Consider the following 16,260-nt stretch of genomic DNA (forward strand, 5'->3'; position numbering starts at 1 on the left):
TGTAAATACGTTAAAAACCATTGAATTGTATACTTTAAATGGGTGAACTTCATGGTATATAAATTACATTTCTCAATATAGCTGTTAAAACAACTATGTTCCCTCCCCCTACCATGTTTTTACATCACTCTATATTGTTCTCACTTATGAATATTTTTTCAAATTACGTTTTAAAACTGCCTATCATGGCCTCAAGAGACACAGTCGGCTGCCTGCTCTTTTCTGTGTCCCTGGCCCATAGAAGGATTCAATTGCCACCCTTCGAATGGATATCAAGACTTTGATAAAGACAATGAGCTATAGCAGATACAGAGTGTGGCAATTTTGTTATCTATGTGCAAATCTATGAGAGACCAGTTCCATGGTTAGAGGGGCTCCTTGTAGAAAATGTGCTTCTTCCATTAGTGTAAATGAGCTTTTAGCATATAATAAAACTCTCCATTTTGATTTACACTTTTATAAAAGTACACTTATTTTCCCCTCCAAATCCCAAACAATACCTTTGATGATTTTTTCAGCTTTAGCTACCACCCCCAGCTGATCAAGGCATAAAAATGGAGTTTCAAGATATAGTTACATTTGCTTCCAACACTGGTGTGCAAATGGAATTAGTATAAGTCAATCAGAATTTCTGAACATCTATGACTAGTTAGTTATCAAGCTTTATTTTGGCCTTCTGTGATACAATGAAGCAATAGTCAAATGGATCTAGCTGCTAGTTCTTGCTATGTTTCTTCCCAGTTGCAGAACCTGAGGCAAGTTACTATGTCTCACTGTGCTTCAGTTTCCTCATCTATCATCTCTACCATGCAATGTTGTGGGGAGGATGCATTATGATAATTGATATGAAAGCACCTAAAACATAGACTGAACATAGATGATGGTGATGATGATGATGGTGGTGGTGGTGGTGGTGGCAGCAGCTTATTTTGTTATTCAATGCATATTACATGCCAGGCACTGTGCAGAACACCTAACGTGGATTAGCTCACTTAATCTGCTCAACAACCAGGTAAGTAAATATTGTGAATATCCTCACTTCATAGATGGGAAACTGTAGTTACTCAATAAGTGTGACTATAGGTATCACAGTGCTGGCGTGTGGTGAGTTTTAAGTAAATTTTAGCTTCCTTCCTTTCCATGGGTATTTTTTCCTCTCTCCATCCAAATCAGTTTAGATGTTTAGAGACCACTCTGTTTTTATATATGTATAGCACAAGCATCTAGGCAAATTGTGACTAGAACATTTAATGAAAGTGGAGCACAGGGCCCCAGGCCGCCCAGTATTACTTAGCCCCATGAAAGGTCCCCAGACCACTCTAGTCCTCATCGGATAGAATATTGTCCTTTTCAGCTTCCAAATTGTGCAGAAAGCAGAAACTACCACATTTCAGATCCACTATTTCCTCATTGCCTAAGAAGTACAGAGAACAAAGTATAGCTTTTCAGGACTCAGAGAGGAAGAAAATCATATCACAGTCCTCTCCTAACTACCTCTTAGGGGGAGCAGTTCACTTTCAACTGATCTGGTTATGCTTCTTATCATATAGTGTTCCCTTGTCCTCCTCGTCAGATGCAAGCACCCATCTGTATCTTTGCCATGTCTGTTTGTTCTTAGGAGAAAGCAGCTAAAGTTTACTTCTGAGGGGAAGTTGAGGGGAGTTTAGCTTCTTTTGTCAGGAACACACCAACCCAGGTTTCTGCAGGCTGTGTTGTTTTCTCATTTGTCAATTTCTCCAAAGAGGATATACAAATGAAAATGCTCAACACTATTAGTTATTAGAGAAATGAAAATCAAGACCAAAGTGAGATACCATTTCACACCTATAAGTGGCTAAGTAAATGACTTTAGTAAAAAAGATGACTATGGTAAAAAACAGAAAAAACAGCTTGGATGTGGAGAAGCTGGAGCCATTATACATTGCTATTAAAAATGTAAAATGGTACAGCCACTTTGAAAAACAGCCTGGAAGTTTCTTAAAGTGTCACTTTTGACCTAGTGATTCCATTCCAAGATATATAATCAAAAGAAATGAAAACATACGCTCACACCAAAACTGTACACAAATGTTCATTGCAGCATTATTCATAATAGCCAAAGAGTGGAAGCAACTCAAATGTCCACCAACTGATAAATGGATAAACAAAATGTGCTATATCCAAGCAATGGAATATTCTGCAGCAATAACAAGAAATGAATTAATGATACATGCTACAATATGGATGAATCTTAAAAACCTCATGCTAAGTGAATGAAGCAAGTCACAAAAGATGGTATTGTATGATTCCATTTATATTACATGTCCATAAAGGGCAAATCTTTAGAGACAGAGAGTAAATTAGTGTTGCCGGGGTCTGAGAGGAGGAGGGAATGGGGAGTGACTGCTAATGGGTATGGGGTTTCTTTTTGGGGTAATGAAAATGTTCTCAAGTTAGTTTGTGATAATAGATGTGAATATGCCAAAATGGGTACATTTTATGGTATGTGAATTATATATCAATAAACCTGTTAAAAACAACCTAATTAAATTAAAACTAGGCTATAACTTAAATATTATATGACCTTGGCAGTTTAGAATAGTGGGAGAATATGGATTTGGGGGGAAATAGTCCCAGGTATGAATTCTGTCTTTGCTACTTACTAGCTGTATAAACTCAGACAAGTCATTTACCTTATCTAAGTCTCAGTTTGCATATCTTCAAAGTAGGAGTAATGATACCTACCTCAGAGGTGGCTTTTTAGAACCTAGTTTTCCTCCCATCTTTCCTTCCTGCCGTTTTCTCATGAGACTATTATAATAATGGCCATTTAATAAGCACTGTGCCAGCAACAGCGTGGGCTGCTTTACCTTCAAAATCTCATTAAATCCTTATAATGGTCTTGTGAGTTCTGTATTTCTTTACCCATTTTACACGTGAAAAAATTGAAGGCAAGCGACTTGTTAAGGTCATTCTGTTAGAGAATGGCAGAGATGGGCGTGAAAACCATATCTTCTACATATATATCTTCCTACTTCAACAAAAGGCATCATTAAAGAGAATTGGAGAGCCCTGAAGTAAAGTGAGGTAATACTTTTAAGAGAAAATGTGACTGTCCTCTTGGACAGACAGTCATCAAATTTCAAATCTCAGACTGGCAGGGGGAAAAGAAGCCTCTGGTTTTATGCCATTACTTTACCAATTTCTCTACTGAAATATCCCTTGTACCCCCAAAGAAGTAAGCACAATGGATCTATGAGGAGAGAATAATTTTGAACTCTGATTTTTATCTTAAAAATGCATATGGAGCTGTCATTATATTCCACAATGTGATTAATAAAAAAAAATTTTAAATTATGAAACATCGGGAAAAATATGATGCTATGTAAAGATGTTTGGTGATTTGCTAAATCCCTTCTTGTTTGAAAAGTACAAAGGTATGTATGAACAAGATATGCTTTTACACATCTAACCTTTTTATCCTATTCTCTCCACTTGTATTTACCTTTCCCCAAAAGCACTGTATAGCCAAGGATATAAAGATATTAGATGTTTTTTGTTTGTTTTAAAGATATTAGATGTTTCACTTTTTTTATGATAAGACAAAAGGTGAAGGCAAGCCAGACTGACAAAGCAGCTACCATGTGGCAGGCACAGAGGGAGGGGCTTAAAGTGTTATTTAATGTAATTCTCACAAAAGCCCTCTGGGGTAGAAAGTATCCCCACTCTCCAGATGAAGCAAATGGAGCTCAGAGAGCCTTAATGACGGCCCAAGTTTCAGTGGTGGAGGCAGGATTCCAACCCAGGTCTGGCTGGCTCCAAAGCCCTACTGAGTTGACATTCGTCTCCCATCAAGGAAAACTGGTCTGTGACTTTTGCATTTTTCCCTGGTTCCACAATCATTGGGGGACTTGCTTAAATTAGTCACACCCTTTAAGGTATCCCCAAGTCTGAAAGAGAGAGAGAGACAGACAGACAGACAGACTGAGATTACAGCTGGATTATAGCTGGGTGCTGAGTGTATCTGAGTCCAACTTCCCCAGGGTTGAGCTGGTGTTTGTAGGCCTATATCTTCTAGTAGTTCGCTTTTATTTAATTAATTGTGAAACTGTTGGAGGATAGCAAGTGCTGTACTGGTTTGGAAAACTTCCATTCTATACAGCAATGCTTTTGCTTCAGACTCATAAAACTGAATGCCCTGCGTTAGAATAATAAGTGAGCTGTGTAACCCAAGGGAGGAGGGAAGAAACACAATGTTGCTTGCAAATTCTGCACGTACTTGTTCTCAAAGCAGACCTCTGCTGTACTTGCAGTTAGGATGTTATTTAGGAGGATGTTAGAAACTTCTGAGGTTTTTCTTTTATTTATATGCTGTTAGAGCCATACAAAAGAATATATGTAACATATAAGTCAGTTATACAGCATAATAATAAAATGAACACTCATGAGCCCTGATTAAAGAACAAGAACATTAACGAAATTTTTTTGTTCACTGCTCTAACCCCAGGACCCAGAATGGTGCCTAGTGTGTAGTAGGTGCTTAATAAATATTTTTAAATGAATGCCTAAATCAACTTGTATCCTTCCTTATATCATTACCCCCAGCCTCCTTTCAGTGGTAACCACTATCCTATATTTTGGGTTTATTTATTCTCTTGAATTTTCATGTTTTTTCATATAACATATATATATTCCTGAATTACATGTTGTTTACTTTTGCTTCTTTTTGAACTTAATGTAGTGGAATCATATCATATGTATGCTATTATGAGTTATGTCTTTTATGTAACATTAGCTTGTGAGATTCACCTATGTGTCACTGTATTATGTTCCTTGTCATAGCTGAATTGTATTTTATTGAATGAGTGTGCCATAATTTATTTATCATTTCTCCTGTCAGTGGATGTTTATCATTTCTGCTTTTATAAGCAAAGCTGCTATGACCATTCCTGCACATGCCTCCTGGTACAAATCTGCAAGTTTCTCTGGGATATTAACCTGAGAGAGGGACTGCAGTTGGAATTTTCATTTCCAGTGCCCAAAGGTCAGACCATGAGTCAGACCGGCAGTGTGCCCTTTGTCTGCACTAGGCCAGGGTCAGTAAGAGTGCTGTCCAAAATACTGTCAGAGAGAGGAGGGGAGAAGGTAGGCGGAGACTGGCCTAGTGATTCAGGAGATATCTCAGGCCTCTAGTCAAAGCGGGTTATAGTTAAGAAAAATTCAGATTCTGAAATCGTCTTCATTATTTTTCGTCCTCTTGCTCTTCCTTTATAGTTATTTTTGTGCAACTCATGTTTTATTAAACTCATATCTAATAAACAAAATGTGAATGACTTTCTTCAGTCTTTAAGTATTGATTATAAATGTGATTGATTAGAATCTTTTAAACAATTTGAACTGTATTTTTAATTTTAGTATGGATGAAAATTTCTATTTCTTAAAGGCACTATCCAAAAAGACCTCTTATTTACTTTATGCGGGTTTCCATTTTGTTTATCCAATATTTATTTTGCAATCATATAATAATAATTGTTGTCCTCATCATCATCTCTTTTACCTATATATACCTTTATTCCTTTCAAAAAACATTTCTTTTATGTGCCTCCTCATCTGTAGCAATCTGCACTGTGCTTTATTATATCATCTACTATGTTATTTTACAGTTCCTTGCTTTCTGTCTTTCTTCTCTAATAGATAATAAGTTCATTAGAGGCAAGGATAATATCTTGTTCATCACTGTATTTCCAGTACCTAGTCCTGTGCCTGGTCCATAGGGCTACGTGCTAGGAGTTGAGTTTAGTCAATTTAGATAGATTTCTAATTTCAACTGTCAGTCTTATAACATGTTTAGTCATTGGTTACAAATCCACACTTTGGAGTCAGACTTACCGAGGATGGAATCCTGGCATTTTTACTGACTAGATGAGTGATCTGAAACAAGTTTATTTAGTTTTCCTAAGCATCATTTTCCTCTTCTACAATATAAGGATGATACAGAGCTATCTGGCAGGGTTGTTGGGAAGACTACATGAGATGATATATATGAAATAGCCTGGCACATAGAGTGCCTAAATACATATTCTCCTGATTTTATTTGAACTGTTTGTATTAGTTACAGAAGTAAAAAAAAAGTGGGAAGAGGATGAAGACACTTGCAAAAAAACCTTCTTTTTCTCCTTGTTTCTTGAATGAAGATGGGGGCACGATTTTTACCTAAGGAAATGAGATTTTTAGCCAAAGGAATGACATCCTTAGCATTTGGCCCATTTGTATATTAGAAGTGAGCTCTTTTCCTGTGGAACTTATGGTTCTGCTAGTCTTGCTTTGGTGGGAGGACTCCTGCTGGCTTTCCAGTTAAGGTAGGAAAGGGAAGGCTTGTGGGGAGAAAAGATGGGCCACCATAGCCAGCTGCTGGGTTTGCATACCCGCGGAACTTTTTGAGTGCTTTCTGTTGTACTTGGGACTTGAATAAATGCTAATATTTGTGTCTTAGAGATAAAGTGCTTGTCAAGTGTAACCTGAGTGAAAGGTTTCTTTGCTCTTGTCGTACCAGGACTGCTCACTGGGAGTAGAGGTGAGGATAACCTTTCATGCTTTTTTTTTTTGGATTCTGATGACTGTGCTGAGCATGATAACCAAAGAACCAGGAGTAGAAAGTGAAGGTGAGTGGCAGGAAGATGATAGGGTAATAGAAACTGTGTTGGATTTGGAGTCACATAGTCCTGGGCTTGGTGTCAAATAGTCCTGGGCTTCTCCTCTCTGGGTCTGATTTTCTTCATCTTCTATAGTAATGTGAAAAAAATTGTCTCACAGACTTGTTCTGAAATCACCCATCACAGCAAACAAGGTGCCATTAGGGCTTATTTTCCTTCCTTTCCTAGTAAGGAAGACGTACTCATAAAAAATAGTGGCTGAATTCCTGTAGATGAAAGCATGGGCAATTGTTATCTACCTGAGGTAGATTAACCCAGGAGATAGATAGCTTAAGTTTGTCTAATGCTTAGAAATAGGACATGGGAGAGAAAATAGTTGACCTTTGAGTAGTAAGAATCATGTTCCATTTGTTTAAACTTGAATTAATTGCTATAGGTGACTGAGAATTACCCTTCCTTTAAGGTTTTATGATTGGCTTTCTGGCCCTCTCTTTCACATCTGCCTGGAAGGACTCAGACACAGATCTTGGAGATAGGCAGTTAGACTAGGTGACCACTGAAGCTCTATCCTAGCCCAGCGAACCTGTGAGTATTTTAATGGTCAAGTGTTGAGATGGTAGCCTGAGAGGTTTCCAGCATCACTGTGCATCATTTCTCAACAAGAGCCTCAGGCGGAAAGGAATTCTGGTACTTTATATTTTAGAACGAGGATGGGGGGATGTCCATGTGATCTGAAGAGACTCCTAAGGAAAGTGAGGGAATGGGAAAAAAAAGACCAAAGAAGACTGGTGTGATAATACTAATCATGATCCCTCACTTGTGTATTCATTTCAAGGGCTTTTTATCCTTTTTTTCTAATTTATACTGCCATTCACAACAGTAGCTCAGTAGGATAGCTGATATTATTCCTATTTACAGATGAGAGTGAGGCTCAGAGAACTAGAGCAAAGCAATCAAACTGCTTTGATGTTTAGTCTGTTTTGTTCATAGGTCTCCCTTTGGATAAGGTAAGGTCATAGGGCTCTGAAATTGTTGTCTGACCACCACCTTAAGTTAGATACCCTAACCTCAGGTTTCTGCCTTAATTCTTCTGTCATGTAGACATAGCTCATGAGATTGGCTGATCCCAGAGAACTTCTCTGATCCCTTAGCAGGATCCAAAAAAGCTCCGTCCACATGACAGGAAACCCTACAATCATTCATAGGAGAGGTCCCAGGAAAATTTAGCCTCACACTGACTTGATTAAGCAATAAATAATACAAATTTACACATGCAGTTTATTCCTAAAGATCTCAGACTTCTACTCTCCTATTTCTGGCAACCACTGACATGTGTTGCATTGTTTCTTTTGCGTCTTTCCAGTTTGGAGACTGCCAGGGATCATGTTCTGCCCATCGACTATTACTTTCCACCCCAGAAGACCTGCTTGATCTGTGGGGACGAAGCTTCTGGCTGTCACTATGGAGCTCTCACTTGTGGAAGCTGCAAAGTCTTCTTTAAAAGAGCTGCTGAAGGTAATGGGTCTTGCACACTCACTTCTATTTCTCTTTCTCCTTTATCTTCTAGGGAGAGACACCAATCTTCCAGGGCCCAGGATTTTATCATCTCACAGACAAGGTCACTGGTGGGGCCCTCTCAAAGAACATAAGAGCCTAAAGAAGCAAGTTTTCATAGTTGCTGCTCCCCTGGCTTTGGGAGCCTTGGTAGTACAGGTAATGTAGGCAATGAAGGTGGTCCCAGCTGGTGCTTGGAGCTTGGTATGTCCTAGGAATGAAAGAAAAATTAATGATTTGAAAAGATTTAATTTCCTCCCTGCTTGTGTTCCACTCTGCTGCCTAGTGAGAGAAAAAATTGTCCTTATAAGAGAGGTTAGAAGTGGAGAAACCCCAACTGAGTCCCCAGCCTGTTCTCTGTGGTGAATACGAGACTGTTCCTTAGCGAAGGCTTCCTGGCCTCGGCCCTAGAAAGGAAGCGTTCTTGCTGTTTAGTGGACCATCAGTCTATGCACCTGCTCCCTCCTATTGCTGCCTCCTTGGGGCCTCTTTGCATTAATAGCTCCTAGGTAGATAAGGACTCAGATTGATGAAACACTTTTATTCTCTTCTCCGGAAACCTGCCCTCAGTGCCCGCCCATTGATCTAGAATCCCAAGCTAACTTGCAACTTATATTTGGCTAAGTGGGCTCAAACCTTGGCTCCTTAGTCTTATTTAGTTTAGAACAATTCATGTCTGCTCAGCCCCCAGAGGTGCTCAACCTACATCCTAAGGCAGGAACACCCATTTCCAGACCTCCTATATACACTAGTACTTCCTTCCTTACCAGTCAGCCTGGGCTTAATCCTCCTGTTCATCCACTTCACTCCCCATCCTGTACTAAAGGCTTCCTTCTCAGGGGGACACTGATGAGCAGCTTCTAGACGAGACATTCTGCTCTGGGAGCAGACCCAGTTGCTAAACACCAGTATCCATTCCTGCCCCCACTTTCCACAAAGGAAGTACTTCCTGCCAAGACCTATTCTTTCCCTCTCAGTGGCCTAGAAATGTTGAGTTCCAAGTCAGAACCAAAACAGACAGCCTTTCCTTATGTAAGGGCTATAAACACTGAGGACAGTCTTAAAAATGGCAGGTATGTAGGCCACACCTTTCACCAGGAATGTTGTGACACCCATTAGAGGACAGCAGAAGCACCAGATGGTTCTTGGCATCTAGAGATAAGGTAGAAAGTGGGTGCCCTTTGACTGGTCTCCCCATTGATAGCTGATTGGAATGATGACTGTATTTTCATCATTTTGACCAGATGGCAGGAATACCTATAAAATGGAAAGCTGTTATTTTGTTTTCTTCCAGTCCCCAAAGCAATAAGGAGACAGCTAGCATTTAGTATTACCGAAAACATGCTGCATGTTCCACTCATAACACCAAGTAGCCCATTGCTACTGCTTATGCTGGGCTAGTATGAGGTCCAGGGCTCCAGTGCTTAGGCCTAGGCAGTTTGGAAAGAGACACAAAGAGCAATGCTTTCCTTTCTTAAGAGTACTTACAGAAGGATGGCTGTCAGAAAAGGAAATGAGGAGCAGCTCCAAAGACTTCAGACCACCCCAACTGCCCCAGTGAGAACCTGCCTCTTCCCCATGACCTGTCATCCAGTAGGCCCTGTTCATAGAGCAGAGAATGAACCAGAGCACCCATCTAGAGCTAGTGTTTAAGTAAGTAGAAGTAGTAGTGTGTAGTAAGCCCAGACAGACACCACAGTAATAGCAGCCATATCAGATGGGTAAAAAGTTCAAGTAAGCAAGCGAACAAACGAATTCAGTAGTCAGATAGATTAGATTGTATTTGGTGCTGCCTCTGGGTTTTACAAATCTGGGTCACGATATTGTTGTTTTTGGAAAACGGGGGAAATGATCAACCATATTGTGAAAGGGAAGATTTTGCTGTCATAATGTATTCCACATGGGAACTTTCTGCAGAAGTTAGTGCTAAAGGATTAAGGAAGGCAAAAGGGCAGCTGGCAGGGCTGCCTGGGAGGAGCTCTGCTATGTATGACACGGATCTTGGGCTATTTGAGAAGAAGAAAAAGAGGAGGGGGGAGGGATAATCCCTCAATTTATAAAACACTTAAAAATCCAGCAAGGTCTCAAAATGCTTCAGACCCTAGAACCACTTAAGTTAGGGAAGCTTGGTAATATTTTCTTTGAGAAAAATGAGCTTCTGTAAGCTCACAGGGCCAAATGCCCTTGACTGCTTGAAATATGAAAAATCACCAGTGGATTCCTTTCAAAGCTGTGGAGCTCCTTGGTTCCTTTGGAACATGGACCCCAGGTTCCAGTCCTAAGCCCTTTGAGGCACAGGAAAAAGTGGTTTAAAAAAAACCCACAAAACAAAGCAAAAAAAAAAAAATTGGTGTTTTCTTTCTCCTCGTCTCTGCAAAGCTTGGTGGCTGGAGTTTACTGCCGTCATTATCTCTATTTGAAGGCAGGAGGTTGTCTTATTACCCACAGACAACATTTATTGATTTGTGTTTTTTGCCAATTTTACAATGTGTCTTTATCACCCTAATGGCCTTTCTGAAGATGGTTCTGAATCTGTCTTGTTGAAACTTGGAATTCCACCTGTCTTGGGGAGAGTGGGACCACAGATCTTTCTCTTCGTCATTTGTTTATCGTCGTCAGTTAACTAAGACTGAGTATTCACAGTGTTGATTACCACTTTACTCATGGTTTCAGAAATCTCTGGACTAGCACAGGTATAAGACTTAGAAGCCTGGCACATCAGACAGAAATCCGTTTCTAGCTTTGGTAGTTCATAAAGCATGAGGGTTTCATGCTGTCACTAGTGCAATGCTCAGCAAAGAGTTGATTGTAATCTAACTAGGTTTTCCTGTTGTGGAGGAAGAAGAGGAGCGAACCCCACGTTTTCTCATTGTCAGTAATACTTAGAGTTTGGGGTAAGGGTGAGGCTAGTCACAGAAGGATGTGCATATTTTGAGATAAAAAATAGTGGTACTAGGCCATGGGGATAAAAATCACTAAAATCTGATTGATGGAAACTTAGTGAAAGAATGTGTTTGTGTGTGTGCGTTGGAGGGATGGTCTGTGGGTTAGAAACAGGCATGAGGAGAATCAGCTAGCTGGTGGAGTTGGTGGGATGAGCAGGGAGGTGAAACGGGAAGGAATATTGGATGCTATCTAAAAGGCCAGGTAGTCAAAGGAAGGTGATGCCCATACACAGGGGTAGGGACTCAAAAGGGTTTTAGTTTTGTGGCCTTGGATAAGAAACTTCTCCCTTGGACTTCAGTTTTTCCTGTCTGTAAAATAAGGGAGTTAAACTAGATATTTTTAAAATTCCCTTCCAGCTTAGACTTTTTGTGACAATTCTACAAATTATAAACATCATCACTGTTATTTCAACAAACATACCTACATTTATACCTGTATGCACTTTTGGTTTTGCCTTCCTAGCAGATGGCGAATTCTAGCTCCCATTCTTTTAAAAGTCAATCTTCAGATGGGGATAGAGCTTGCTGACAGAGTGCACGGTGGATGGACAGGGTTAAAACCCAGGACTCGGAGATTTCCTCTTCCCCTGGCATTGTGACCACGACTGGATAGCTTCCTTTCTTTTCCCTTTTCTCATCTGAAAAACCAGGATGTGAACCCCCATCTCTATCTCATCATGTTTCAAAGAGGGTTAATTAATTCATCATGTGCATTATGTGCTCAGGAATTTACTATTTTTTAGACATTTTCTAGTAAAACATTGGAGATTGTACATCCATTTGTTTTGTACACATGGAGTGCTGTTTGGTACGCATCATAAAATTGAAACTGTAGTTTACATTCTGAACTCAAAGAATTACACTATCCTCACTGATGTTTACAATATGTCCCAATTTAGTATCCTTGGCAAATTTTATATAAGTATGGCTTTGATTCTCTCTCTTGCCCCAGGTTTTTGTGAGGGAAGAAATGTAAGTGAACCCTCATTGAACTCTTTTCTGTCCTTTAAATCCACTCTTTCCCACCTCAACTCATGTGGAATTGAATGTTACTTCTTGTTTGGAGTCTTGCAGAGAGTTTTTGGTGCATAGCAGTGTCCTCTTCACTCCCTGACTTTTCGAGTAACATTTCCCAGAGGCAAGTTAACTGCTGGGAGGATCTGTTGCAGCTTCAACAGAGCCTTAATGGGGTATCTCTGGCCACAGAGTTAACTGATCCTGATTGCACGAGTCCTAGAGATCTTTGCACAAGATCTTTTCACAAAGTCCTAGAGATAAACCTCTTATATTTTTTCTGTCTCTGTTTTTTTTTTTTTTTAAATGTAATAGCCAGACTCTAGATTACGGGTTGGCAAACTTTTTCTGTAAAGGGCCAAGTAGTAAATATTTTAGTCTTTGTGGGTCATATGGTCTCTGACTTGACTACTCAATTTGCCTTTGTAGCGTGAAAGCAGCCCTAGACAATACGTAAACTAATGGGTGTGGCTATATTCCAGTAAAACTTTATGGACACTGAAATTTGAATTTGATTTAATTTTCACATGCCATTAAATACTATTTTTCTTTCGATTTTTTCAACTATTTAAAATCTAAAAATCATTCTGAGCTCTTGAACCACACAAAAACAAGCGGCACATTGGATTCGGCGTGTGGACTATAGTTTGTTGACTCCTGCTTTAGATGGTTGCTCCTGTGCTTGCAAATCTGCATAGTAAATTTCACTCCTTCCTGTCCCCTAGTATCTTAGGAACTCTCTAGATTGTCTGATTTTAAACATTCTTCTGAGTTGGCCAGTTAAAGTTTGCACATCTTGCTTGCGCAGAATGCCTGGTCTGATGGCCTCTGGGTCCTAAGCTTTTATTACTAAACAGAAGAAGAATAAATAAATCTAGGAATGCTAGAAGAGGATACTTTTTTCTGATGATCTGATAGATCACTCTCCCTTGCAATACTCAAGGAGAAATTGAAAATATTTCATATATTTTCTAGACTTGTGTACTGTAAGCATGTGGATAACTATGAAATATATATGAATGAGTTTTGCTGGATGCCGTGTATACCACACATGGTAAACACGAAGGGCTTTGGAGACTATCAGTACTAAGTGTTATGGAAAAACACTCTGTCTTATAAAAAATAGGGCCCAGGTATACAGCTGAGTTATGGATCTGTCATATATTTCCCCAAGATTCTTTCTGGTTATGCATTTTCCAGCTTAATTCTAGTCCTTCCCATAACAAGACTAGTCCACAAGCCTACAGAATAAATAATTTAGCTCTACTTGTCACAGTTTATGCCCACCCAAGTCTCTTGTTAGTGCCCAATTTGGGAGCCATGTCAAAAAGTTCCCATTGCTGCTCTATAGTGCCCTGTGCCTGCTTATTTATAGCATGTACATTTTATGAACCAGTGATTAACAAGAAGTTGCTATGTCACTTGCAAGATCTTCTGGGTCCATTGCCTCCTTCCACTTTGCCTTACTATTCCCAAGTCTGTTATATTTTTAAAGGTCGTCCGTATACTATAGCCAGAAGCTTTTTCAATTCCTCACAGAAGCTCTTGGTAATTGTGAAACTCTGGGTGGTAAATTTTTGCATTTGGCTGGTATTGCAAGGGTAAGTGTTAGACCCACTTTTTCTTCAGAAGTAGGAGTTATTTCTTACTTTTCTGAGCTCTAGTCCCATGATAAGAAACACACTGTCCCTGAAAATACTGAACTCTGTGAGAAGCCATCATTTCGAAAAACACTCTCTTCATTATAATAGCCATGTGTGCATACTTCTGGAACCTATTATTCAGGTGTTCTCACTCCTTCTCTTCATGGTTAGGCAACTGCTCTCAGCATTCCAAGGAGGCAGGTGAGCTTTGTACCCACCAGAAGAGGGTACAGAAGAGGAAACTTCTTCCTGTGAGGAGGAAGAAACTGAGATTTGGAGGTGAATGACTCTTTATAATGGGAATGAGGATTCTAATTCTTAGTCCCTTTGCTTCCAGTCTATGCTGTGACTCCTGAGGTACCCCAGTGGAATCACCACAGCTCCTGGCTAGACTAGTGCCTATCTTCTGCTGAATACTTTATAAGAACAGGCCTGGTAGTAATCTACTCATGTATTTAGTCAGTAAACGTTTACTGGATGGTTACTACACGTGGGGTATTGGGCTCACATACTCAAGATACAAAGCCTGTCTCAAGGGGCTTAGTGATCACAATCCTGTACATCTTTAAATCTCTTCAGTGGATGAAGGGCCACTGTGTACACTCTCCATTTGAACTTCCCAACCACCTGGAACAGAGAGAGAGGTCATCCTCATGGTTTTCTATGTAAGCAAACTGAGGCTTTGCCAGTTAATCAATAGATAGTAAGTGGAATAGCTAGAATTTGAACCTAGGTCTTCTGCTCAAAGGTAGCGGTCACTCTTCTACAGCACAACTGTCCCTCAGATATATAAACACACTAACCCAAAGTGGAAAGTGTTATGCCTAGGCAAACTAGAAAGACAACAGTGAAGAGGAACAACAGAGTCAGAAAGGAGATAAGGGGGCCGGCCCCGTGGCTTAGCGGTTAAGTGCGCGTGCTCCGCTGCTGGCGGCCCGGGTTTGGATCCCGGGCACGCACCGACGCACCGCTTCTCCGGCCATGCTGAGGCCACGTCCCACATACAGCAACTAGAAGGATGTGCAGCTATGACATACAACTATCTACTGGGGCTTTGGGGGAAAAATAAATAAATAAATAAAATCTTTAAAAAAAAAAAGAAATGAGATAAGGATGTTAAGAAAGATGTAAGTACTGTGGGGAGAAACCAAAGAGCCACTGAGTAGCACTAATATTATAGGGAGCTTGTCATCTTAAGAAAGCCCCAAATACTTAAAACAGCTGGTGGTTCACCAGCAACTCTCTTCATTAAGCAGGACCAGGAACATGTGAGTCATAGTCCTTCCACCAACTCCTACTCTTCAGAGGGAAGTTCTGATTCTGATGAAACCAGGCTTGGTAGCTCTTAATTCACTCTTATCACACAACTATAGAACAGGAATCACAGTTTAACACCTGTGCTCATGAGAATTTTGCTCATCATTACCAAGCTAAGGGAAGAGTTCCGAGACAGGGTGTATGGATACAAATGGTAGACTCATGGTTCTTTGATCCTTTGGTTTGATCTTTCTCAGAGAAGTGTGCCACAGAATGTTTTCGATGGGGCCAGGAGCAAGAGAAATCCATTTCCCTCCTCTCTAATGTCAGAAACCAGAAAATATTATCTTTTAAGACAGAGCTAAAAAGTCACAGAGACAAAGTCTTGTTCTCCTCAATCAGGGTTTTAAAATTTTCATCTTTCTTCCTCTCCTGGGGCACCTCATAGTGAGGATGGACCTTGATTTCATTGTGGTATCTGGATGTGGCCCTGGAGACTGTGGGCCTTTCACAGTTCTATAAGTTAGATAAGCACATTCCTACAGCCCCATAGGCACAAGCTCTTTCACTTTCTGGGCAGTTGATTGAGTCATGAGTTTAATGAAAAGACTTGCAGTGCTTGGAATCACAGGATCTTTAAATGCTAGCCTGTTAAAACTTGAAGGAAGGGAACTTAGAAATCTAAAAATCTGTCCAAGCCGTTTTATGGACAAGGAAAATGAGAGGAAGTGATTTTCCCAGGTTCATAGAATGAACATATAAATGACAGAAATGAAGGCCTCCCAGCCATTTGTTGTTTCTTGTCTCAGGGGCTCTCCTTCCTCACAGCCGATTAGCAGAGCCACAGAGATTGTTACCTTGGAACCCCAAAGAATTATGTGAAGCAGCACAGTAAACATTTAGCAAGGGCTCCCAGAAGGTGCTCAGTCACTGCTAGTCCCTGCTGCCTCCACCACTGTGTGAGAGCATCTTCTGTAACTATATGTCTTCCCTTCTAGTAGGGAAATTAGTAGTAATGGTAATCTGTGGTAGGAGGGCTCTGTGAGACATTTTTTGGTGTGAAGATTTTTGCAAGGTTTTGTGTGTATGTATGTATATGAATTTTTTTGGGAGGGAGAGTTTTCATGGCTTTCATGTGATTCTCAGAGGTTCTATAACCCAGAGAAGATTACAGATCACTAGTCCAGTCTTTGATAAGGAATTTATAGACTCATA

The 16,260-nt window shown here is 40.1% G+C and overlaps 1 protein-coding gene across 3 annotated transcripts in view; it reads left to right on the forward strand.

The window, feature by feature from the left end:
- AR (androgen receptor) overlaps window positions 1-16,260 on the forward strand; it is a 159,280-nt gene that overhangs the window by 74,251 nt on the left and 68,769 nt on the right. For all 3 annotated transcript variants that reach the window (XM_058536054.1, XM_058536056.1, XM_058536055.1), the window contains exon 2: window positions 7,996-8,147. In XM_058536054.1, the coding sequence (XP_058392037.1) occupies window positions 7,996-8,147 (152 nt within the window). The remainder of the gene's footprint in view (window positions 1-7,995; window positions 8,148-16,260) is intronic.

Source organism: Diceros bicornis, chromosome X, assembly GCF_020826845.1.
Source record: "Diceros bicornis minor isolate mBicDic1 chromosome X, mDicBic1.mat.cur, whole genome shotgun sequence".
NCBI lineage: Eukaryota > Metazoa > Chordata > Mammalia > Perissodactyla > Rhinocerotidae > Diceros > Diceros bicornis.